General features: G+C 39.7%; 1 protein-coding gene across 1 annotated transcript in view; it reads right to left on the bottom strand.

Annotated features, from left to right (window-relative positions):
- METTL4 (methyltransferase like 4) overlaps window positions 1-25,626 on the bottom strand; it is a 174,132-nt gene that overhangs the window by 7,719 nt on the left and 140,787 nt on the right. Inside the window, exon 9 of the mRNA XM_027577311.1 lies at window positions 20,460-20,648. Coding sequence (XP_027433112.1) covers window positions 20,485-20,648 — 164 coding nt within the window. The 3' untranslated portion in view covers window positions 20,460-20,484. The remainder of the gene's footprint in view (window positions 1-20,459; window positions 20,649-25,626) is intronic.

Raw genomic sequence — 25,626 nt, 5'->3', positions numbered from 1 at the left:
AAGCTGGGGTAGCAATAATTATATCAGATAAAATAGACTTTAAAACAGACTGCAACAAGAGACAAAGAAAGGCATTACATAAAGATAAAGGGCTCAGTCTAGGGGCGCCTGGGTGGCTCAGTTGGTTAAGCAACTGCTTTCAGCTCAGGTCATGATCCTGTGGTCCTGGGATGCAGCCCTGAGCCAGGCTCCCTGCTCCGTGTGGAGCCTGCTTTTACCTCTCCCTGTGCCCCTCCCCCGACACTTCCCCCCCGCTGGTGCTTGCTACTCTCTCTCTCTCTCGTGCTCTTTCTCTGTCTCAAATAAATAATTAAAATCTTAAAAAGGGCTCAATCCAACAAGAAGGTATAACAATCATAAATATCCATGCACCCAACAGAGAAGCACCTAAATATATAAAGCAAATACTGACTGACACAAGGGGAGAAATTGAAAGTAATACAGTAATAGTAGGGGACTTTTGCATCAATGGATAGATCATCCAAACAGAGAACTAATATGGAAGCACCAACTTTAAATGACACATTAAACCAAATAAACTTAGTACATAGAGGACACTGCAACCAAAAACAGCAGAATACACATTCTCCTCAAACGTACAAGAAATATTCTCCAAGATAGATCATGTTTTTTTAAAAACTTTTTTTAAATTTATTTATTTCACAGAGAGAGCACAAGCAGGGGGAGCGGCAGGCAGAGGGAGAGGGAGAAAGAGGCTCCTCTTCAGTGAGAGAACCTGAGGAGGTATGTGAGAACCATCCATTCCACCTCTTTATTTTTTTCTTTCTTTATACTGCTTGTTTCCCAATTTGGTAGTAAACCCACATGAATGGAAATTAAACTAGATCTAAGTTATCATTCTCACCAGACTTCAACATTAGACTATGTGTTCTGTCATAGCAAGCTCTGTTGGACTTCTTAAGACTGTTTGCTATTTTTTGAATGTATCATTTCAGTTAAATAAATAGCTAAAACTTATTTCAGCTGCTATATATCAAGCACTGAGCTAGATAATGGGAAACTCAAAGGCTAATAAGAAATAAAAAGCCTCTGCCTTCAAGAAACTTGGGAGTCCAGTGGAGGAGACAGAGAAATAAATAAAATGTGTTCCACAGTGATCTGCATAAAGTACAATGGGAATTCAGAGGGCCACCTCACCCACCCAGTTGAAAACATAAGGCCCGATGGAGGTGAGAAAGAACAGGGTAAAGACATCATCTTGAAGGGCTTACTAAAAGAGGTACTACTAAGCACTAATTTGAATAATCAGGAGAAAATAAGATGAAGATATTCTAAATGGAAGAGGATAAGCCAAAAAAAGGAGGCAATGAACTGTGACATGTGCAAAGAACCAGAAGCAGTATGCTGCCACTAAAGCATAAAATGTGAGGCAGGAATGGCAGAAGATGAAGTCCATGATGTATGTCCAGGATGGACTTGGAGCTGTATCCCAAAGGTGATGAAGAGTTCCTAAGGTTTCATGTGGATGAATAACATAGTGAGATTTGTGTTACCCACTGGACAGTAAGTAGTTTAAGTTAGGTTTTAATAAAGAGAAAAGATTTGTGAACAGGCTCTCTGGCACATGAGTTTGTGTGTTAGAGTTCATTTTCCTCCGTGTATGTGTGTGTGTGTGTGTCTGTGCTAGAGAGACAGATTAATCTGTATCTTTATAGCTTCTGGAAAACTACCTTTATAAGAATATTAAAATATTTATAAGAATGTTCATAAGGGGTACCTGGGTGGCTCAGTCAGTTAAGTGTCCGCCTTTGGCTCAGGTCATCATCTCAGGGTCCTGCGATGAAGCCCCGCATTGGGCTCCCTGCTCAGCAGGGAGTCTGCTTCTCCCTTTCCCTCTGCCCCTCCCCCCAGCTTGTGCTTCCTCTCTCTCTCAAATAAATAAATAAAAATCTTTTAAAAAGAAATTTTTAAAAATTTTAAAAAGAATGTTCATAAGTACTTCTGTGCATTATGTATCAAAGATTACAATAAAACCTAAGGTTATGAAAGCATATAATTTTAGAAGCAATGTATGGAAGGAAGGACTCTTACCAGTATCTCTCAAAGGATGTGAGCTATAAACTGCTACTGAAACAGAGATCAGCCGTGCTAATACAGCATTCATGAAATGTCAGAATCTCCACAATTATCAGTAACATTCAGGGTCTATCCAATCCAGATATCTAAATATAATAATACCTATAGGGGTTCTTTTAGCTAAGGACCATGTGTAGGCCGATTGGGAATGACTCAATACATATTCAAAGACAAAAAAATACAAACAAATATAAATAATAAGCACTAATATTCTGAAACTGACTTTGAGGTTCTTGGAATACTCTGGCAAGCACATGCAGTTAGTATGATTAAGAGCAGAGCCTTAGTTGCTTCATCTGGAGACATCTTTCCGGGTAACCCCGGATATGCTGAATATCTCTAAGATATGTTGCCCTAGGACTGATGCTACTTCCTTTCAGTAGGATCAGTCTTGGCATGTGAAGTTATTCAAAGTTCTTCTTTACCTGTTGATTTATACGGAAGTTTCATTTCACACTAATATGCTTTACAAAATGCTTGCAGCCTGCTTTATTTTTTTAACTCTTGGAATAGCTTTTATCTACCTCCTGGTCTAGGCAGCACTAATATAAACTTCATGTGTTTAAGTCTCTACTCTGACAGCTGCATTCTCTCTGGGGTGGAGAGGCCAAGAGGAAGGTTTAATCTGTTCCTTTGCCAGGAAGAATGTCCATGGTATTACAGCTCCAGCTATAAACAGACCTAAAATGCATATGCCCTTGACACCTCCTATCTTAAGCATTCTATCTTCAAGTAAAACTCAAAGACACTACTGCATACATTATACTCACTACACTCAGTTTTCTCAACTTTCTCATCAGTGTGACATATCTGACCTTGTTATCAAAAATTATTGTATTGTAAAGTAATAAGTAAGGAGTCCAGCTTTTAGAAAACACTCACCAGCTTTTCCAGGAAAAGAAACACAGTTCAACCTTGTAGTTTACACATACTCAATCTGGGAACCCTGTACAGTATACCTCAGTCTTTAAGTCCCCTCTTACCAAAAGATAAATCTACCCACGATGGGCTAAATTCAAATCAGTCTCAGGGAGATATCTGATTTTGAACTCAACTGTGTTCTAAATACTGAGCCTGGATGTCTAACTCTTTCTATTTTATTTATGCTTTCTATGCTATAATAAACTTTCTAGTTTCCCAAGTTGATCTTGGATTCTTGTCTTTAAAAATTCCACACTGGGGAGAGCAAAAGATGGTGGAGGAATAGGGGACCCTATTCCAACTGATCCCCGGAACTGAGCTGGATATCTACCAGCCCACTCTTAACACCCACGAAATCACCCTGAGATGTAAAAAGATAGATCTGTATCTCCACAAAGAGAATATCGCATGCGATTGGTTTCGAGGTATGAAGTGGGGAGCCGTGATTCCACAGGCACATACCCAAAGATAAAGTAAGGGGGAGAGAGCCAAGCCGTTGGGATCCTACACTGCCGGTGAGCAATAACCTCCCGTGCTGGGGATGGGGCACAGACTCGCAGACCAGTAGCAGCAAGGAAAGGACTTTAGGGCAGCTCCCGGGACTGAAATCTCGACTGAAATCGCACGTGCGAAATGGGGGCGACTGGTGGTTTTAGAAGCACAAAGGGCAGAGACATGCCCTGACCTGGAGGCGAGGACTGGGAATACTGCTGAGGGGCGCACAACCCATGATACTGCAGTTTATAGCAGCATAGACAGAAACGGAGATTCAGGGGCCTGGAGAGCTCATTGAAGAACAGACTGCGATCTCTCTGTTCTGAGGCAGAGGGTTGGAAATGGTCTCTTCTGCTCTGACTCTCGGAAGAGATGAGACACAGAAAGACACCAGGGAAAGCCGCCAGAGAACAAAATCCCTAAAAAACTGGTTTTCACTGAGCCCAGAAACCCCCCACAGGGGGCAGGGCAACTCTGCCCAAACAGGGTTGCCTGAGTAACAGCACAGCAGGCCCCTCCCCCAGAAGACAGGCTGGGAGAAAAAGAGGCCAACAACCCTAAGGTCCCTATAAAAAAGGTGCATCTTGCTTGGGTTCTGGTCAATAATTTGGACTCTGTACATTCCCTCAACCACCCCTCAACAGAATGACAAGGAGGAGGAACCCCCAAAATAGGAAAGACTCAGAGACTATGACTTCTGCCACAGATTTACAAATGGATACAGATATAACCAAAGATGTCAGAGATGGAATTCAGGCTAGCAATTGTGAAGACGATAGCTAGAATGGAGAAATCGATTAATGGCAACATAGAGTCTCTAAGGGCAGAAATGAAAGCTGAATTGGCAGAACTTAAAAATGCTATCAATGGATCCAATCTAATCCAGATACTCTAACAGCTAGGGTAAGCAAGGCAGAAAAATGAATTAGTGATCTAGAAAACCAATTAATAGACAAGAATGGAAAAGAGGAGGCCAGGGAAAAACAACTCAAAACCCATGAAAATAGAAGCAGAGAAATAAGTGACACCATGAAACTTTCCAATATCAGAATTATTGGGATCCCTCAGGGGGTGGAGAGAGAGAGAGGACTAGAAGATATATTTGAGCAAATCATAGCTGAGAACTTCCCTAATCTGGGGAATTAAACAAACATTCATGTCCTAGAGGCAGAGAGGACCCCTTCCAAGAGCAAGGAAAACAGGCCAACACCCTGGCATGTAATAGTAAAACCTGCAAATCTTAGAACCAAGAAAACCATCTTAAGGGCAGTTAGGGGTAAGAGATCCTTACGTACAGAGGAAGGAACTTCAGAATAACATCAGACCTATCCAGAGAGACCTGACAAGCCAGAAAGGCCTGGCAAGGCATATTCAGGGTACTAAACGAGAAGAAGATGCAGCCAAGAATACTTTATCTGGCAAGGCTGTCATTTAGAATGGATGGAGAAATGCAGAACTTCCAAGACTGGCAGAAAGTGAAAGAATACGTGACCACTAAGCTGGCCCTGCAAGAAATATTAAGGGAGGTTCTATAAAAGGCGAAAGACCCCAAGAGTGATATAGAACAAAAATTTATAGAGACAATCTATAGAAACAAGGACTTCACAGGCAATATGATGACAATAAATTCATATCTTTCAATAATAACTTTCATCATGAACGGCCTAAATGTTCCCATGAAACGGCACAGGGTTGCAGACTGGATAAAAAGACAGGACCCATCCATATGCTGTCTACAAGAGACTCATTCTGAACCTAAAGATACATCCAGACTGAAAGTGAAGGGTTGGAGATCCATTTTCCATGCCAACGGACCATAAAAGAAAGCTGGGGTAGCAATTCTTATATCAAATTAGATTTTAAACTAAAGACTGTAGTTAGAGACACAGAAAGACACCATATCATTCTTAAAGGGTCTATCAAGCAAGAAGATCTAAAAATTGTAAATATCTACACCACCAACATGGAAGCAACCATCTACATAAGCTAACTAATAACCAAAATAGTCATATTGATAACAATACGTTAATTGTAGGAGACCTCAATATTCCACTCTCAGCAATAGGCAGATCATCTAAGCAGAAAATCAAAGAAACAACAGCTTTGAATGACACACTGGGCCAGATGGACCTCATAGATATATACAGAACATTCCACCCTAAAACAAGGGAATACTCATTCTTCTAAAATGCACATGGAACTTTCTCCAGAATAGACCACATACTGGGTCACAAAGCAGGTCTCAACCAATACCAACAGACTGAGATTACTCCCTGCATATTTTCAGACCATAATGCTTTAAAACTGAAACTCAATCACAAGAAAAAATTTGGAAGAAAGTCAAACACTTGGAAGCTAAAGACCACTCTGCTCAAGAATGTTTGGGTCAAACAGGAAATCAAAGAACTTAAACAATTCATGGAAACCAATGAGAATGAAAACATTGGTCCAAAACCAATGGGATACTGCAAAGGCAGTCCTAAGGGCGAAATACATAGCCATCCAAGCCTCACTCAAAAGGTAGAAAAATCTCGAATTCATCAACTAACTTTACACCTTAAAGAACTAGAGAAAAAGCAACACACGATGCTTAAGGCACACATTAGAAGAGAAATAATTAAGATTAGAGCAGAGATCAATGAATTAGAAACCAGTAACACAGGAGATCAGATCAATGAAACTAGAAGCTGGGTCTCTGAAAGAATTAATAAGATCGATAAACCATTGGCCAGACTTATCCAAAAGAAAAGAGAAAGGACCCAAATTAATAAAATTGTGAATGAAAGGGGAAAGATCATGACTAACACCAAGGAAATAGAAATAATATTAGATATTATTATCAACAACTATATGGCCATAAATTAAGCAACCTGGAAGAAATGGATGCCTTCCTGGAACCCTATAAACTCCCAAAACTGAAACAGGAGGAAACTGACAACCTGAAGAGGCCAATAACCAGTAACGAGATTGAAGCAGTAATCAGAAACATCCCAAGAAACAAAAGTCCAGGGCCTGATCGATTCCCTGGGGAATTCTACCAAACATTCAAAGAAGAAATAATACCTGCTCTCCTGAAGCTGTTTCAAAAAATAGAAAAAAAAGGAAAGCTTCCAGACTCATTCTATGAGGCCAGCATTACCTTGATCCCCAAACCAGGCAAAGACCCCATCAAAAAGGAGAATTTCAGACCGATATCCCTGATGAATATGGATTCCAAAATCCTCAACAAAATCCTAGCCAATAGGATCCACAGTACATTAAAAGGATCGTCCACCACGACTGAGTGGGACTTATCCCCATAATGCAAGGGTGGTTCAACAATCACAAATCAATCAATGTGATAGAACATACTAATGAGAGGAGAGAGAAGAATTATATGGTCCTCTCAATTGATGCAGAAAAAGCATTTGACAAAATACAACATCCTTTCCTGATTAAAACTCTTCAGAGTATAGGGATAGAGGGAACATTCCTCAAGTTCATAAAATCCATCTATGAAAAACCCACAGCAAATATCATCCTCAATGGGGAAAAGCTGAAAGCCTTTTCCTTAAGATCAGGAAGACATCAAGGATGCCCACTCTCGCCACTATTGTTCAACATAGTACTAGAAGTCCTAGCAACAGCAATCAGACAACAAAAAGAAATAAAAGGTATTCAAATTGGCAAAGAAGAATTCAAACTCCCTCTCTTCGCAGATGACGTGATATTTTATGTGGAAAACCCCAAAGACTCCACTGCCAAATTACTAGAACTCATACAGCAATTCAGTAATGTGACAGGATACAAAATCAATGCACAGAAATCAGTTGCTTTCTTATACACTAACAATGCAACTGTAGAGAGAGAAATTAGAGAACCGATTCCATTTACAATAGCACCAAAAACCATAAGATATCTTGGAATAAACCTAACCAAACAGCTAAAGGATTTATACTCTAGGAACTAGAGAACACTCATGAAAGAAATTGAAGAAGACACAAAAAGATGGAAAAACATTCCATGCTCAGGGATCAGAAGAATAAACATTGTTAAAATGTCTATGCTACCCAGAGCAATCTATACCTTCAACGCCATCCCGATCAAAATTCCAATGACATTTTTCAAAGTGCTGTAACAAACAATCCTAAAATTTGTATGGAATCAGAAAAGACCCCGAATCACCAAGGAAATGTTGAAAAAGAAAAACAAAGCTGAGGGCATCACGTTGCCTGATTTCAAGCTATATTACAAACCAGTGATCACCAAGACAGCATGGTACTGGCACAAAAAGAGACATATAGACCAATGGAACAGAACAGAGAGCCCAGATATGGACCCTTAACTCTATGGTCAACTAATCTTCGACCAAGCAGGAAAAACTATGCAATGGGAAAAAGTCTCTTCAATAAATGGTGCTGGGAAAATTGGACAGCTATATACAGAAGAATGAAACTCGACCATTCTCTAACACCATACACAAAGAAAAACTAAAAATGGATGAAAGACCTCAATGTAAGACAGGAATCCATCAAAATCCTAGAGGAGAACATAGGCAGTAACCTCTTCAACATCAGGCACAGCAACTTCTTTCAAGATACATCTCCAAAGGCTAGTGAAGCAAAAGCAAAAATGAACTTTTGGGACTTCATCAAGATAAAAAGCTTCTGCACAGCAAAGGAAACAGTAAACAAAACAAAGAGGCAACCCACAGAATGGAAGAAGATATTTGCAAAAGACACTACAGACAAAGCACTGATTTCCAACATCTATAAAGAACTTCTCAAACTCAACACCCCCCAAAAAAATAATCAAGTCAAAAAATGGGCATAAGACATGAACATACACTTCTCCAAGGAAGACATACTAATGGCTAACAGACACATGAAAAAATGTTCAGCATCATTAGCCATCAGGGAAATTCAAATCAAAACCACACTGAGATACCACCTTATACCAGTTAGAATGGCAAAAATTGACAAGGCAAGAAACGACAAATGTTGGAGAGATTGTGGAGAAAGAGGAACCCCCTTACACTGTTGGTGGGAATGCAAATTGGTAGAGCCACTTTGGAGTGGAGGTTCCTCAAAAAATTAAAACAGTGTGGAGGTTCCTCAAAAAAATTAAAATTTGAGCTACCCTATGACCTAGCAATTGCACTATGGGATATTTACCCCAAAGTCACAGATGTAGTGAAAAGAAGGGCCATATCACCCCAACGTTCATAGCAGCAATGTCCACAATAGCCAAACTGTGGAAAGAACCGAGCCGGCCTTCAACAGATGAATGGATAAAGAAGATGTAGTCCAGCGGGGCGGAGCAAGATGGCAGAGGAGTAGGAGACATGGATTTCAAATGGTCTCACGAATTCAGCTGAATAGGGATCAAACCATTCTAAACACCTGCAAACTCAACAGGAGATCGAAGATAAGAATAGCAACAACTCTCTGAACAGAAAAGCGACCACTTACTGGAAGGTAGGAAATGCGGAGAAGTGAATCCGAGGCAATATTCGGGAGGACAGACGGCGGGGGAGGGGGCCTACATCCACCGCTCCTGGCAAGTGATAGAGCAGCGGACCACAAAATCAGAACTTTTAGAAGTTGGCTTCGCTGAGGGACGTCACTCCAGTGGCTAAGCGGGGGGGGGGGGGGGGGGGGGGGGGGGGCCTCACGAGACAATGTGGTCTCAGGACCCTCGGGGTCACAGAAAGACTGGGGGTGCCTGAGTGCGGCAGAGCTCCCAGGTATCGGAGCAGGGAAGCCGGCTGCAGAGACGGAGCCGAGGCATGGGCTCTCAGCTCTGGGGTTGCCATAAACTGTGATCTGCAGGCAGGTCAGGCCACTGCTCCTCCAGCAGGGACCCAACAAGTGGCAGATCCGAGGAAACTCCACTTCCTCCCCCAGGAGGAGCGGCGCGGGAGCACACCGCAGGGATCTGCTGAGTTTGGAGACTCCACACCGAGTCAGGTGCCAGAGATAGAAACGCTCGGTCACAGGCCGGGTGAGCACAGAGTGCGGCCAGAGATTGGGGACATGGAAGTGATTGACTGCTTTTCCCTGGGGGCGCACTGAGGAGCGGGACCCCGAGTTCTCGGCTCCTCCGGGTGGAGATTGGGAGGCCACCGTTTTCACTCTCATCCTCCAAAGCCGTCCGGAAAGCTTACAGGGAACAAAAGCTCCCAAGTGCAAACCCAAGCAGATTAATTAGCCTGGACCGGGCAAGGGTAGGGCAATTCCACCTCCAGCAAAGACATTTAGGAACCACGGCAACAGGCCCCTCCCCCAGAAGATCAGCATAAACAGCCAGCCAAGACCAAGTATACAGATCAAGTAGAACAGGAGAACTCCAGCACTAGGGGAATACTGCACATAGAATTCATAGCTTTTTTGCCATGATTCATTAGTTTTTCAAAGTTCAATTTTTAACTGTTTTTTTTTTTCACTTTTCCTTTCTCCCTTTTTCAACCAAGATCTTATCAATCCCTTTTTGAAAAAAAAAAACATTTTTATTTTTCATTTTTAGAGTCATATTCTATCCCATCATAGTAGATACCCTTATTTTTGGCATATATATATGTAAGTTGTTCTCTCTTTAAAATTTTGAGATACAGTTTCTTCTAACAGATCAAAATATACCCTAAATCACTAGTGTATGGCTTTGTTCTAGTCTCCTGCCTGATCACATTCTCTCCCTTTTTTTTTTCTTTAAATCTTCTTTCTTTTTTCAAACAACTTCTTATCAATTCCTTTTATAAAATCTTTTATAATTTTCATCTTTACAATCATCTTCCATCCCTTCGTTGTATCAACCCTTATTTGTACATATATAAGTCTTTCTTTCTTTAAAATTTTAGGAGGCACTTTCTTCTAACAGACCAAAACACACCCAAAATCTAGTGTGTGGCACTGATCTATGCACTAGCCTGATCATATTTGATCATATTCTGTTTTTTGTGTGTGTTGTTCTGTTTTTGTTTGTCTTTATCTTTTTCTTTTTCTTTTTTTTTTCCCCTCTTTCTTTTCTCTTTCTTTCCCTTTCTTTTCCCCTGCTTTCAGGTCTTTTCTGATTTGTTTAGAGTATATTTGCTGGGGACGTTGTTAACCTGTTAGCATTTTGTTCTCTCATTCATCTATTCTCCTCTGGACAAAATGACAAGATGAAAAAAAAAAACCTCAGCAAAAAGAACAAGAGGTAGTACCGTCTGCCAGGGACCTACTCAATACGGACATTAGTACGATGTCGGACCTAGAGTTCAGAATCATGATTTTAAAGATACTAGCTGGGCTTGAAAAAAGCATGGAGTTATTAAAGAACCCTTCCTGGAGAAGTAAAAGAACTAAAATCTAACCAAATGGAAATCAAAAAGACTATTAAATGAAGTGCAATCAAAAATAGGGGCACTAACTGCTAGGATAAATGAGGCAGAAGAGAGAATCAGTGATACAGAAGACCAAATGATGGAAAATAAAGAAACTGAGAAGAAGAGAGATAAACAACTACTGGATCACGAGGGCAGAATTCGAGAGATAAGCGATACGATAAGACGAAACAACATTAAAATAATTGGGATCCCAGAAGAAGAAGAGAGAGAGAGAGGGCCAGAAGGTATATTGCAGCAAATTATACCAGAGAATTTCCCAAATGTGGGGAAGGAAACAGGCATCAAAATCCAGGAGGCACAGAGAACCCCCCTCAAAATCAATAAAAATAGATCAACACCCCGACATCTAATAGTGAAACTTACGAGTGTCAGAGACAAAGAGAAAATCTTGAAAGCAGCTCGGGAGAAGACATATGTAACCTACAATGGTAGAAACATTAGATTGGCAACAGACCTATCCATAGAGACCTGACAGGCCAGAAAGGACTGGCATGATATCTTCAGAGCACTAAACGAGAAAAATATGCAGCCAAGAATACTACATCCAGCTAGGCGGTCATTGAAAATTGAGGAAGAGATAAAAATCTTCCAGAACAAACAAAAACTAAAGGAATTTGCAAACATGAAACCAGCTCTACAAGAAATATTGAAAGGGGTCCTCTAAGCAAAGAGAGAGCCTAAAAGCAGCATAGACTAGAAAGGAACACAGACAATATACAGTAAGTCACCTTACAGGCAATACAATGGTACTAAATTCATATCTTTCAATAGTTACCCTGAATGTAAATGGGCTAAATGCCCCAATCAAAAGACACAGGCTAACAGATTGGATTAAGAAACAAGACCCATCGATATGCTGTCTACAAGAGACTCATTTTAGACCCAAAGACACCCCCAGATTGAAAGTGAGGGGGTGGAAAACCATTTACCATGCTAATGGACACCAAAAGAAAGCTGGGGTGGCAATCCTTATATCCTTATATCCTTATATCAGACAAATTACATTTAAAACAAAGACTGTCATAAGAGATGAGGAAGGACACTATATCGGACTTAAATGGTCTATCCAACAAGAAGATCTAACTATATCGGACTTAAATGGTCGATCCAACAAGAAGATCTATGCCCCTAACATGGGAGCAGCCAGTCATATAAGGCAATTAATGACAAAGCAAAGCAACACATTGACAACAATACAATAATAGTGGGGGACTTTAACACCCCCCTGACTGAAATGGACAGATCATCTAAGCAAAAGATCAACAAGGAAAGACTTTAAATGACACACTGGACCAAATGGACTTCAAAGACATATTCAGAACATTCCATCCCAAAGCAACGGAATACACATTCTTCTCCAGTGCCCATGGTACATTCTCCAGAATAGATCACATCCTAGGTCACAAATCAGGTCTCAACCAGTACCAAAAGATTGGGATTATTCCTTGCATATTTTCAGACCACAGTGCTTTGAAACTAGAACACAATCACAAGAGGAAAGTCGGAAAGAACTCAAATACATGGAGGCTAAAGAGAATCCTACTAAAGAATGAATGGGTCAACCAGGAAATTAAAGAAGAATTTAAAAAATTCATGGAAACCAATGAAAATGAAAACACAACTGTTCAAAATCTTTGGGATACAGCAATGGCAGTCTTAATAGGAAAGTATATAGCAATACGAGACTTTCTCAAGAAACAAGAAAGGTCTCAAATACACAACCTAACCCTACACCTAAAGGAGCTAAAGAAAAAACAGCAAATAAAGCCTAAACCCAGCAGAAGAAGAGAAATAAGAAAGATCAGAGCAGAAATCAATGAAATAGAAACCAAAAGAACAGTAGAACAGATGTACGAAACTAGGAGCTGGTTCTTTGAAAGAATTAACAAGATTGATAAACCCCTGGCCAGACTTATCAGAAAGAAAAGAGAAATGTCTCAAATCAACAAAATCATGAATGAAAGAAGAGAGATCACAACCAACACCAAAGACATACAAAGAATTATAAGAACGTATTATGAGCAACTATATGCCAGCAAATTAGATAACCTGGAAGAAATGGATGCATTCCTAGAGATGTACCAACTACCAAAATTGAACCAGGAAGAAATAGAAAACCAAAACAGACCTATAACCACTAAGGAAATTGAAGCAGTCATCAAAAATCACCCAACAAACAGAGGCCCAAGGCCAGATGGCTTCCCAGGGGAATTCTACCAAACATTTAAAGAAGAATTCATACCTATTCTCCTGAAACTGTTCCAAAAAATAGAAATGGAAGGAAAAGTTCCAAACTCATTTTATGAGTCCACCACTACCTTGATCCCAAAACCAGACAAAGACCCCATCAAAAAGGAGAATTACAGACCAATATCCTTGATGAACATGAATGCAAAATACTAGCCAATAGGATCCAACAGTACATTAAAAGGATTATTCACCACGAACAAGTGGGATTTATCCCTGGGCTGCAAAGTTGGTTCAACATCCGCAAATCCATCAACGTGATACAATATATTAACAAAAGAAAGAACAAGAATCATATGAACCTCTCAATAGATGCAGAAAAAGCATTTGACAAAATACAGCATCCTTTCTTGATCAAAACTCTTCAGAGTATAGGGATAGAAGGTACATACCTCAATATCATAAAAGCCAACATCTATGAAAAACCTACAGCGAATATCATTCTCAATGGGGAAAAGCTGAGAGCTTTCCCCCTAAGGTCAGGAACGCGGCAGGGATGTCCACTATTACCACTGCTATTCAACATAGTATTAGAAGTCCTAGCCACAGCAATCAGACAACAAAAAGAAATCAAAGGCATCCAAATCGGCAAAGAGGAAGTCAAACTCTCACTCTCTGCACATGATATGATACTTTATTTGGAAAACCCAAAAGACTCCACACCAAAACTGCTGGAACTCATACAGGAATTCAGTCAAGTGGCAGGATATAAAATCAATGCTCAGAAATCAGGGGCATTCCTATACACCAACAACAAGACAGAAGAGAGACAAATGAAGGAGTCGATCCCATTTACAATTGCACCCAAAACCATAAGATACCTAGGAATAAATCTAACCAAAGAGGCAAAGGATCTGTACTCAGAAAACTATAAAATACTCATGAAAGAAATTGAAGAAGACACAAAGAAATGGAAAAACATTCCATGCTCATGGATTGGAAGAACAAACATTGTGAAGATGTCAATGCTACTTAGAGCAATCTACACATTCAATGCAATCCCCATCAAAATACCATCCCCTTTTTTCAAAGAAATGGAACAAATAATCCTAAAATTTGTATGGAACCAGAAGAGACCCCGAATAGCCAGAGGAATGTTGAAAAAGAAAAGCAAAGCTGGCAGCATCACAGTTCCGGACTTCCAGCTGTATTACAAAGCTGTCATCATCAAGACAGTATGGTACTGGCACAAAAACAGACACATAGATCAATGGAACAGAATCGAGAGCCCAGAAATGGACCCTCAACTCTATGGTCAACTCATCTTTGACAAAGCAGGAAAGAATGTCCAATGGCAAATGGTGTTGGGAAAATTGGACAGCCACATGCAGAAGAATGAAACTGGACCATTTCCTTACACCACACACAAAATAGACTCCAAATGGTTGAAAGACCTAAACGTGAGACAGGAGTCCATCAAAATCCTAAAGGAGAACACAGGTAGCAACCTCTTCGACCTCAGCCACAGCAACTTCTTCCTAGAAACATCACCAACGGCAAGGGAAGCCAGGGCAAAAATGAACTATTGGGATTTCATCAAGATAAAAAGCTTTTGCACAGCAAAAGATACAGTCCACAAAACCAAAAGACAACCGACAGAATGGGAGAAAATATTTGCAAATGACATATCAAATAAAGGGCTAGTATCCAAAATCTCTAAAGAACTTATCAAACTCAACACCCAAAGAACAAATAATCCCATCAAGAAATGGGCAGTAGACATGAACAGACATTTTCCAAAGAAGACATCCAAATGGCCAACAGACACAGGAAAAAGTGCTCAACATCGCTCAGCAACAGGGAAATCCAAATCAAAACCTCAGTGAGATACCACCTCACACCAGTCAGAATGGCTAAAATTAACAAGTCAGGAAACGACAGATGTTGGCGGGGATGCGGAGAAAGGGGAACCCTCCTACACTGTTGGTGGGAATGCAAGCTGGGGCAGCCACTCTGGAAAACAGTATGGAGGTTCCTCAAACAGTTGAAAATAGAGCTACCATACGATCCAGCAATTGCACTACTGGGTATTTACCCCAAAGATACAAATGTAGGGATCCGAAGGGGTACATGCACCCCAATGTTTATAGCAGCAATGTCCACAATAGCCAAACTGTGGAAAGAGCCAAGATGCCCATCGACAGATGAATGGATAAAGAAGATGTGGTATATATACACAATGGAATATTATGCAGCCATCAAAAGGAATGAGATCTTGCCATTTGCAACAACGTGGATGGAACTGGAGGGTGTTATGCTGAGTGAAATAAGTCAATCAGAGAAAGACATATATCATATGACCTCAGTGATATGAGGAATTCTTAATCTCAGGAAACAAACGGAGGGTTGCTGGAGTGGTGGGGGGGTGGGAGGGATGGGGTGGCTGGGTGATAGACATTGGGGAGGGTATGTGCTAGGGCGAGTGCTATGAATTGTGCAAGACTGTTGAATCACAGATCTGAACCTCTGAAACAAATAATGCAATATATGTTAAGAAAAGAAAAGTGTAGCAGGAGGGGAAGAATGAAGGGGGGGAAATCGGAGGGGGAGACCAACCATGAGAGATGATGGACTTTGAAAAACAAACTGAGGGTTCTAGAGGGGAGGGGGGTGGGGGGATGGGTTAGCCTGGTGATGGGTATTAAAGAGAGCACGTTCTGCGTGGAGCACTGGGTGTTATGCACAAACAATGAATCATGGAACACTACATCCAAAATTAATGATGTAATGTATGGTGATTAACATAACAATAAAAAATTTTAAAAAAGGTGTAGTCCATATATACAATGGAATACTACTCAGGCAACAGAAAGGATGAAATGCAACTTTTACATCAACATGGACGGGAGTGGAGGAGATTATGCTAAGTGAAATAAGTCAAGCAGAGAAAGTCAATTATCATATGGTTTCACTTATTTGTGCAACATAAGGAATAGCATGGAGGACATTAGGAGAAGGAAGGGAAAAATGAAGGAGGGAATCGGAGGGGGAGATGAACCATGAGACACTATGGACCCCGAGAAACCAACAGAGGGTTTTAGAGGGGAAGGTTGTGGGGGGATGGGTTAGCCCAGTGATGGGTATTAAGGAAGGCACATACTGCATGGAGCACTGGGTGTTATAAGAAAACAATGAATCATGGATCACTACATGAAAAACTAATGATGACATGCCGACTAACATAACATCAAAACAAAACAAAATAAAAATAAAAATTCCACACTGCAGGGCACCTCAGTGGCTCAGTCATTAAGAGTCTGCCTTTGGCTCAGGTCATGATCCCAGGGTCCTGGGATCAAGCCCCGCATTGGGCTCCCTGCTCAGCGGGAGGCCTACTTCTCCCTCTCACACTCTCCCTGCTTGTGTTCCCTCTCTCGCTGTCTCTCTCTGTCAAATAAATAAATAAAATCTTTAAAAAATAAATAAATAAATAAATAAAAAATAAAAATTCCACATTGGTTAATAATTATTTGTATAGTTATATCTGTCATTGCTCACTTCTGCTCTCAACTGAGGAACATATTAGGTTGCTTCATTATTAAGCATATTTTCTTCCATTATATTCACTTTTTGTTTACCAGAAATTCAGAAGACAAAATTCTAATGCTGCTCTGGTAAAATGCCTAGGTAGGATCATTATCTTCACATAATTTAAGTGGAAAGGAGTGACAGGATACTTATCCCATAAAGCCTGGAGGAAAGAGGTTCTGTTCTTTCCACTCCACAAACCACTGAAAAATCCATTAGCCTCCCACAGAATTTTGTGGCATTGCTGACACTATAGAACAAACATTTATGTAAGTGTTTCTAAATAACCCACCACCCCGAACTGCAGATGGCAAGAATGCTACCAGTTCTGACTTTAGCTTCTTTACAGCAGCACTCTATTAGTGAAAAATGAACACTTCTTGTTACAAACTTCTGGCCTTGACTTCTCTGTGACGGTGCCAATTAATCACCCTCTGGTTCTCAGCTTCCAGCTTCTGTAAATGGAAATGTTAACAAAACTTGACCCAATTTCTGAATGGTGATGTTGTGATGGCAAGCAATACATGTAGAAATACTTAGGAAAAAATATAACTTGTTATTATAGCATCAGCATTACTGCAAGTAGGACAAAATAAGTTCCGGCCTGGGAGGGAATTTGTTAAGCCAGTATAACAGATGAGAGCTGTAGACCAACACTGGGGAATTACTTCTTCTTCTACCCACTGTCTAGCTTTGGTCCTCCCTCAAAGACAAAAATTATTAGTGGTAAACTTCAAAAGGAGAGACACAGAAATGCACATTTTCTGGCTATCACAGAAAGTTGTAAGCTGGTCTGAAATAGAGCATAGGTCTTTGTTGTTATAAGCATCTTCTTTGTTAGATTAGAGTCACATAACCCCAGAGATGGAAATGATTCTGATGTGGGAAGCAAAGGCAGAAGAAAAATTATTACATTTCAAAAAAAAAAATTATTACATTTCCCTACTATCTACAGCCCATTGACAAGTCCTTGAAACAGGCAGAGTGACATTCCTCTAGGGACTTAACTGCCTTGATGTTAATACTTTGCTAAGGACCAAGGCAATCTTAGCTCAACCCCCAGGATCCCATAAGTCTACTTTAACATATAAAAATTCCTTTGGAAACTTTCTTTATCTCTACCCCCCAAGATACATGTTGGAAATCATTCTCCAAGCATATGACCCACCGATATACATCTGAAGGTCTCATTATTCAGGTTTTATTAGACAGTAGTAAATGACCCTTTCCCAACAATAGCTAGCCTCCTCAAGGTCCTGGAAACCTTGCTTCCAAAAGTCCTTAGAGACTTACGCTCTCCCTAACCCCCTCCCAACTTGATAAAGGAGTCAATGGAGTCCAAGAGTTTCAACAGGAAACAAGTTTATAGGTCACAGTAGCTTTGTAGGTCATAGTAAAGTCAGGAACTGAGTCTGACAGGAAGCCATAGAGAAATAACATGACCAGATTTTCATCTTAACAGAATCACTGAGTTAGGAAGAGAACAAAAGTAAGAGCAGGAAAAATTATTGTAATAATCCAGGGGACAGATGATGGTGATTTGGGCCAGGATGATAGAACTAGGAGTGGTAGAGTGGACAGAATTTGCTGATGAACCAGATATGAGGTATGAGAAAAAGACAGATGTCAAGTATGACACCAAAGTTTTTGCCTGAACAATTGGAAGAACAGAGTTGCCATTAGCTGAGATAAGGAAGAATACTGGAGACACGGGTTTGAAAAGGAGGTAGTGAATCCTAAGAGCTCTGTTCTTTGAAGAGTTCATTCAACATCTGTGGAGCTGTCAACTGGATGATTGAGTATATAAGTTTAGAGTACAGAGGCAGAGCCTATCTGAAGGTATAAATTTAGAAGGAGTTAAGCAAACAGATATTTAAAGCCGTGAGACTGGATCAGATCAACTAGGGAGAGTGACGACAGACAAAGAAGACGCTCAATTACTGAGCCCCAGGGTTCTCCAACATTTTAACTTTGAGATGATGTGCTAGAAAAGAATATCAGGAAGCTAGAAACACAACAAAATTATTATGACCCATTCCCTCTGAATTCCTATCTCTACACATCCTTTTATGCCTAAATTCGTATTTCCCTTTTATTGCTTATTTTTGCCCAAAAATCACATGACTCAATTTCATCACTTATCTTATATATCAGTCTTTACTTCAAAGGACTCATGATATTTTCCAAAACCTAAATTGCCTTCTACTCTGAAAGAAAACAACTGCTGCAAACAATTACACTCAAAAGAATATGCCACAAGACATTATTATAAAAGTGTATAGTGTTCCCAGATGGCTATTTAAAAGGAGGAAATGGTCATCTGTATATATATATTTGTGTGTGTGTGTGTGTGTACACAACTAATATTTATTAAGTGTTTACTAGGTGCCAGTCATTCTGTTTATAAGCACATTACAGGGGTACCTGAGTGGCTCATGGTTAAGCATCTGACTCTTGCTTTTGGCTCAGATCATGATCTTAGGGTCATGGGAATGAACACTGTGATGGGCTCTGTGCTCAGTGTGGAGTCTATTGGAGATTATCCCCCACTCCCTCTGCACCTCCCCTGCTCACAATCTCTCTCCCTCTTTCTCTCGAATAAATAAAATCTTTTTTTTAAAGATTTTATTTATTGATTTGAGAGAGAGAGAATGAGAGATAGAGAGCACGAGAGGGAAGAGGGTCAGAGGGAGAAGCAGACTCCCTGCTCAGCAGGGAGCCCGATGCGGGACTCGATCCTAGGACTCCAGGATCATGACCTGAGCCGAAGGCAGTTGCTTAATCAACTGAGCCACCCAGGTGCCCTAAAATCTTTAAAAAATAATAAGCACATTACATTTATGCTTTATCATAGTACCTTCACAATAATCTCATAAAGTAAGTACTGTTATTATTCCCATTTCAGATATAAGGGAAATGAGGCTTTCAGATGTTAAATAACTTGCCAAACTTATCAGCTAGCCTGGTTAATAGGAACTGAACTTAAGACAGTTTGACTCCAGGACCCCTGCTCTTTAAACTTTTGCCCAGAGCTTATAAACTGGCTGCCAGTCCAGCAGATGGATTTGAGCCCATACAGCTGTTTTATCTGGGCTGTATGGTGGTTTCAAAAAAAGAAATGTACTTTGAACGCCTTTCGGAGGTATGCATGTTCATTACCTCACCGCCCACACCAGTCCTCAAAGCCTTCATCCTTCCCCCTTCATCATGTACTTTACCTGCTGCACCAAGTACATTTGAGCTATTGATACTTGCTCTACTGTACTTCTTCCTTTGATCTTTAACAGGTTTGGCATGACTTTAGGGTTCAAAACACATATTTTATTTCTTGCGCATTCACACACACACACAAATACCACCAATGACAATAAAATAACAACAGTACCAGGAAAAGTAAAAATAAAATTTTCCTTTCTTTCCATCCCTAATACTTTTCCCTATGGTGGTCATTGTACCTAAGGTTCTCACCTAGATTTACCTCTACAAACTTAATTCAAATCCAACTTCCACAGTGTAGGGGCAACTTGTTTTTTGCATAAAAGCACAGGACTGTGCCCTGAGCATGTTCCGTAACAATGGGAATCCATCCTCCAAGAGATGCATCATCTCATCATTTGCTTGATGTTGTCATACCCCTTATCTCTGAGCAGTTGCCAATGACACATATTTATGCTCTAAGTGCAAGTGGATTCAAATCATTTTTGTTTTGAAATGAAAAAGCTTCTGCTGGTAAGTGCTGCCTTATGAACTCATTCTTAATTGCACATCCATTATACATTCAGCACATAAGAATATTTTCTTAAATTACCTGTATCAGGAGCAAATATATTTCTTCAACTATTTCTGGCTCTTGAGTCTAGGAAGGGCACTATGGTTTTGTCTCCTTTTTTGGATTTGGAGGGGGATAATCTGAGTTCTGTCTGTATCCTCTTTGGTTGTTGTTTTTTAAAGAAAGTAAAAAGACGCTTTAACAAAAGCCAGGTTGAAATCCTGTTTGCTGTAAAAAGAAATGATGACAAATGTTATTTATTTGTGGACTTAGTATCTCAGGAATATTATCTTAGCAAGGTATTAAAACCAGTTTTTCAGAAGCTGCTCTGTGTTGCAAGTTCCAACAGAGCAGAGATAAAGACGGGTGCTGAGCACTAAATTGGGCCAGCTGCGTTATGCATTTAATGGGCTGATGTTTGCACCTGGGGCAGTGAAAGAGCGCACAGCTATTACCCCTATAGGTTTTTTTCTCCTTTTTGGCAGAAGAGATGGATTTCTCTTCCCTTTATATATTTATATGCAAAAGATGACTTTAGCCTTAAACAAAAGAGTAACCTATCACATGTTGAATAATTTAATTCACTAATTAGAACACCAGGACTCATTCTCATTTAAAATTTATTAAACACTTTAAACAAATAAAAATAATCAATACACTGTGCCAACTTTCTACACATAGCAACAAATATAATTCAGGGTAATTTTAGTAATATAGAGCTATTACTATTATTCCCATTTTATACATGAGGAAACTCAGAGAACCAAGTGACCTTCCCAAGATCACAAAGCTGCAAGTAAGAATGGGACAGATTCCAACTTACATCTCATCATTCCAAATCCCATATTCTTTCAAAGAGTTTGCTGTCTTTGTTTGTTGGTTGCCCTGATATTGGTGATAGAAATCATTAAGAGAACTGGCCGACTATCCCAACACTCATAGTCAACAATCTGTAATAGAAATGGGTTAGGAGAATGGAAAATGCTCTACTTATCATCTAACAATCTTCCCTTAGTCGGTCTACAGATATGAAAAGCTCCAAGAGTTCCTAAACTACTAGGGCAGTTTTCCCACGGAACACTAGCTCTGCAAGGTGCTGCACATAGAGAGGTTTTGCGAGCACATTTCCTTTCCTTCCAAGGATTTTCAGTATGCTAATGTGCCCCATGATTCTCCTAGAAAAGGGTATAATATGAAGTGTTTTCCAAGTATATTTCACCCCAGAACTCATTTTACAGAATAACTGGATAGATCAGTGTACAATGGATGGGGAGCCCCTGTTCTTGTGAATCTCTGCAACTCACTAAATTCTGGAGAATTTATCCTAGGAAGCATCTCTCATAGCTTGAGAACACATTGCTTAGGACAGTTGGTAGTAAACTGACAGAGCTCACTCTCACAAAAATTGGTATAGAACAAAAATATAAATAGATTCAGAAAGACCTCAGAACGAATTTATTAATGGCATACTTATCATAACTTACCAAGGGAAATTAGGAATGGTACAACTTAACATCTACACAGATGTCAGAATTGTCACTTAGTCTGTTTCCAACCTGCCCTCTGTGCCACTCTCTGAGATAGCCATTCCAGGTTGTGTGGCCCAGGCCTGACTCAGGATGATAGCCCTTGTGTTCTTAACTCAAATTTACTTCAGGGTGGCACCCGGCACTGTATTCATTCTTTTTTTTTTTTTAAAGATTTTATTTATTTATTTATTTTTTATTTGAGAGAGAGAGAGAATGAGAGATAGAGAGCACGAGAGGGAAGAGGGTCAGAGGGAGAAGCAGACTCCCTGCCGAGCAGGGAGCCCGATGTGGGACTCGATCCCGGGACTCCAGGATCATGACCTGAGCCGAAGGCAGTCGCTTAACCAACTGAGCCACCCAGGCGCCCCATTCTTGTTAGTGATAATGAGATGAACTCAAGGCTTAAAAATAATTGTGTTTAAATTTAGACTTATCTACGTTTAGAATGTCCCTCCAAATCTCAATATATTCTTTTGAATGAATATTTATGATTTCTTCCTTATTTTCCTTCAATGATGAACAAAAAAATTAAAAGACAGTAAGTAATATTATATAAGAAATACTTTATAAAATTCCCTTATCTTGAAATGAATTCCATAGATATTCTATATGTTACCTATACACATATAATCTTTTTTAAAAACCCAATATAATGTCTAAATGGTACTAAGGAAGGGAAATAATAATTTATAATGAAGGCATATGAATGTCAGCATAGTTCAGGATATGGAGAATTCCTGTCTTAGGCCAACTAAAAGACAGTAGCCCTACCTTCACTGTGACAGCTCAAAACATGGCCTCTCCTTTCAAAAATGCCTCCTAAGCATCCATTTCCTCCCTATTTGAAAACAGTATACTAAAGAAATTTAAGTAGGAAGCAATATGTTCCAATTACTTCCTTAAAAGATCACTTTGGCTGTTGCATGGAAAATGAACCAGAAAGGGACAAGAGGGGAAACAGCAAGACCAGCCCAGAGGCCATGCAATGATCTGAGCAAAAGATGATACATTCATGCTACTGATAACCAAATATCCAGTCAGTCTACTCCCTGTGTCCAGATGTCTATTTGATGTCTCTATTTTAATATGCTGATGATATGTGAAATATTTTTTTAAGATTTTATTTATTTATTTATGAGAGAGAGAGAGGGAGTGCATGCAGAGTGAAGGACTGAGGGGGTGGGAGAGGGACAAGCACACTGAGGTGAGTGTGGAGCCGCACAGGGGGCTTGATCCCATAACTCTGAGATCATGACCTGAGCCAAAGTCAAGAGTCCAACACTTAACTGACTGAGCTACCCAGTCCCCATACGTGTAATGTTTTAATCCTCAAATTCAGTTTTAGAATCCCCTTCATTCTCTTATAACATATTAGCATCTCCAATTTTATCACCATATCAATCTTACATATCTTTTCTGCAGCACCTCTTGAATTTTTGCTTTGTTTTATATCTAATCCCAGCCTTGTATTTCCATCTGGGAAAAATGACAGCCTCTTAGCTAGGATACTACCTGATATCTCCAGCTGCAATGCACTCTATAAGCAGCTTCTGGAACAATCTCTCAAATGACAACATCTACATATCATTCACTCCTTAGAAACACTATCTAATTCTGGCCTTGAATGATTAACTAGAGGGGCACCTGGGTGGCTCAGTTGGTTAAGCGGCTGCCCTTGGCTTGGGTTGTGGTCCCAGGGTCCTGGGATCAAACCCCACATATGGCTTCTTACTCAGCAGGGAACCTGCTTCTTCCTCTCCCACTGCCTGCCACTTTCCTGCTTCTCTCTCTCTCCCTCTCTGTCAAAAATAAATAAATAAATAAAATCTTTAAAAAAAATAAGAATGAAAGAAGAGAAAGATTAACTAGAGCCTTCACATGGCTTTGTGTGGCCACAGAACACATGATGGACCAAACTCACCTCCCTGTCAAGACATCTTAACATCCTTAATTATCCTTCCAATTATTCTTCCAATGTGACATCTTTGCCATTCCTCCTTTCCATTGCTTACCCCTCTTTTGCAATTTCTAACCACATCTTACTACCGAGACTTAACCACCATCTCCAGCACTCTGAAAAAAACAAGAATATTCAGTTCTCTCCTCTTAAATGATACACCCACACACAGAGTTTCTCACTAAGTGATAATTAATTTCAAATGTCAAAATAAGGTTCCAAAAAGATGACACACGGGAGTACAAAATGTCATTTTCTGTGGATTTAAGATTTTCCATGACCTTCCAAATCACCTGATCATTCTACAGTGGCACATCAGTTGAAATCTTCTATGAAGCAGCAATACAGTGCGACCTTAAAGCATTGATTCTAAAGTCAGATTATCTGGGTTCAAGTCCCAGAAACACCATTAACTACCTAAAAGAATATAGAAAAGTTAATTAAATTCTCTGTACCTTACTTTCCTAAACTATTAAATGAATACTAATAGTATCTATTTCGTAAGATTATTCTGAGGAGTGAATGAATTGTTGCATATAAAACATTTAAAGTGGTAATGGACACAAAGTAAACATTTCTCAAATATTAGCTATTATCAATAAAGCAAAGTTTACCCCTAAAATGCTTAGAAATATATCCACAGACATCTAACACTATTTTATGAAATTAATAGCCTTTTTTCAATAAAGATATGAGGCTTAGCAGTTACATTATATTACTTATCACTAGAAAAAAACTACTAATTAGAAATAAGTCACAGACTCAAAAACAAAGGGAAGTGCAAAAGCAATCAGGTTCCATTCATTACTACTTAAGTGACATTTGTGACCCTTTTCAATGGCTATGAAATAGGCCTACTGAGATCTTTTAGAGAAGCTGAGTTCTCAATGGTATGGTTCTTATGAAATCCTAATTTTATTTTATTGATGACAATCTTTGAGCCACCCTAAGAACTTTAATTTTCATTGAAATCACCAAGAAATTTCTGTGCTAAGGTTCCTTCCCTTTCAGATCAGAAATTAAGATTGAGAGAAATTGATTTTTAACTATTTTCCAAGTAGGTTACTCTCTCCAGAACCAAAAGAATACCTTTTTTATCCCACTGTTAAAACATAATTTCAGTAATGGGTATCAATAAAACATGCAGTTATGAAAAGGAGAAAAAAAAAAACATTTTGACCAAAACCTTAGAAAGTTAACTACACAGAGGATTCCAGAGATAGGCTCTCTACACAATAAATGCACTAATATTTGGGTTTATATATAACAAAACAAAACCTTATGTGGATTGATGCTTTCCTTGGCTCTTTAAGAACACATCACAATTGGAAAGAAGAGCTACCAAGGGAAAAGGCATTATCAGATATGTGCCAGATTCCTTTCACTGAAGTGGCAATGAAAAGCCATCATGTAACTTGTCCAAGAAGGATATCTTGTAGCATAATTCCCAAGTCAAAGCAGAGGAAGGTTTGAATTTACATATTCAACTGCCAACCACAAAAAAAAAAAAAAAAAAAAGCAGACTTACTTCTGTTCCCTACATGTTCAATAATTTGTCTTAACCTCTCACTGGAGTGTCTGGGAATCTACTAAATAGCAGTGCCTCACCATTTCCCCAGCCTACACTCAGGTCCTGGACATTTCTCAGAGATAAGGGCCACACTGAAGAACCCAAGGAGAGGTAGGATAGTGGTTCCAGTTCCATCTCTGAAGGATGCCA

Source organism: Zalophus californianus, chromosome 14, assembly GCF_009762305.2.
Source record: "Zalophus californianus isolate mZalCal1 chromosome 14, mZalCal1.pri.v2, whole genome shotgun sequence".
In the NCBI taxonomy this organism is placed as follows: Eukaryota; Metazoa; Chordata; class Mammalia; order Carnivora; family Otariidae; genus Zalophus; species Zalophus californianus.
Note: the sequence above shows the minus strand (reverse complement) of the source record. Positions and strands in the feature narration are given on the sequence as shown.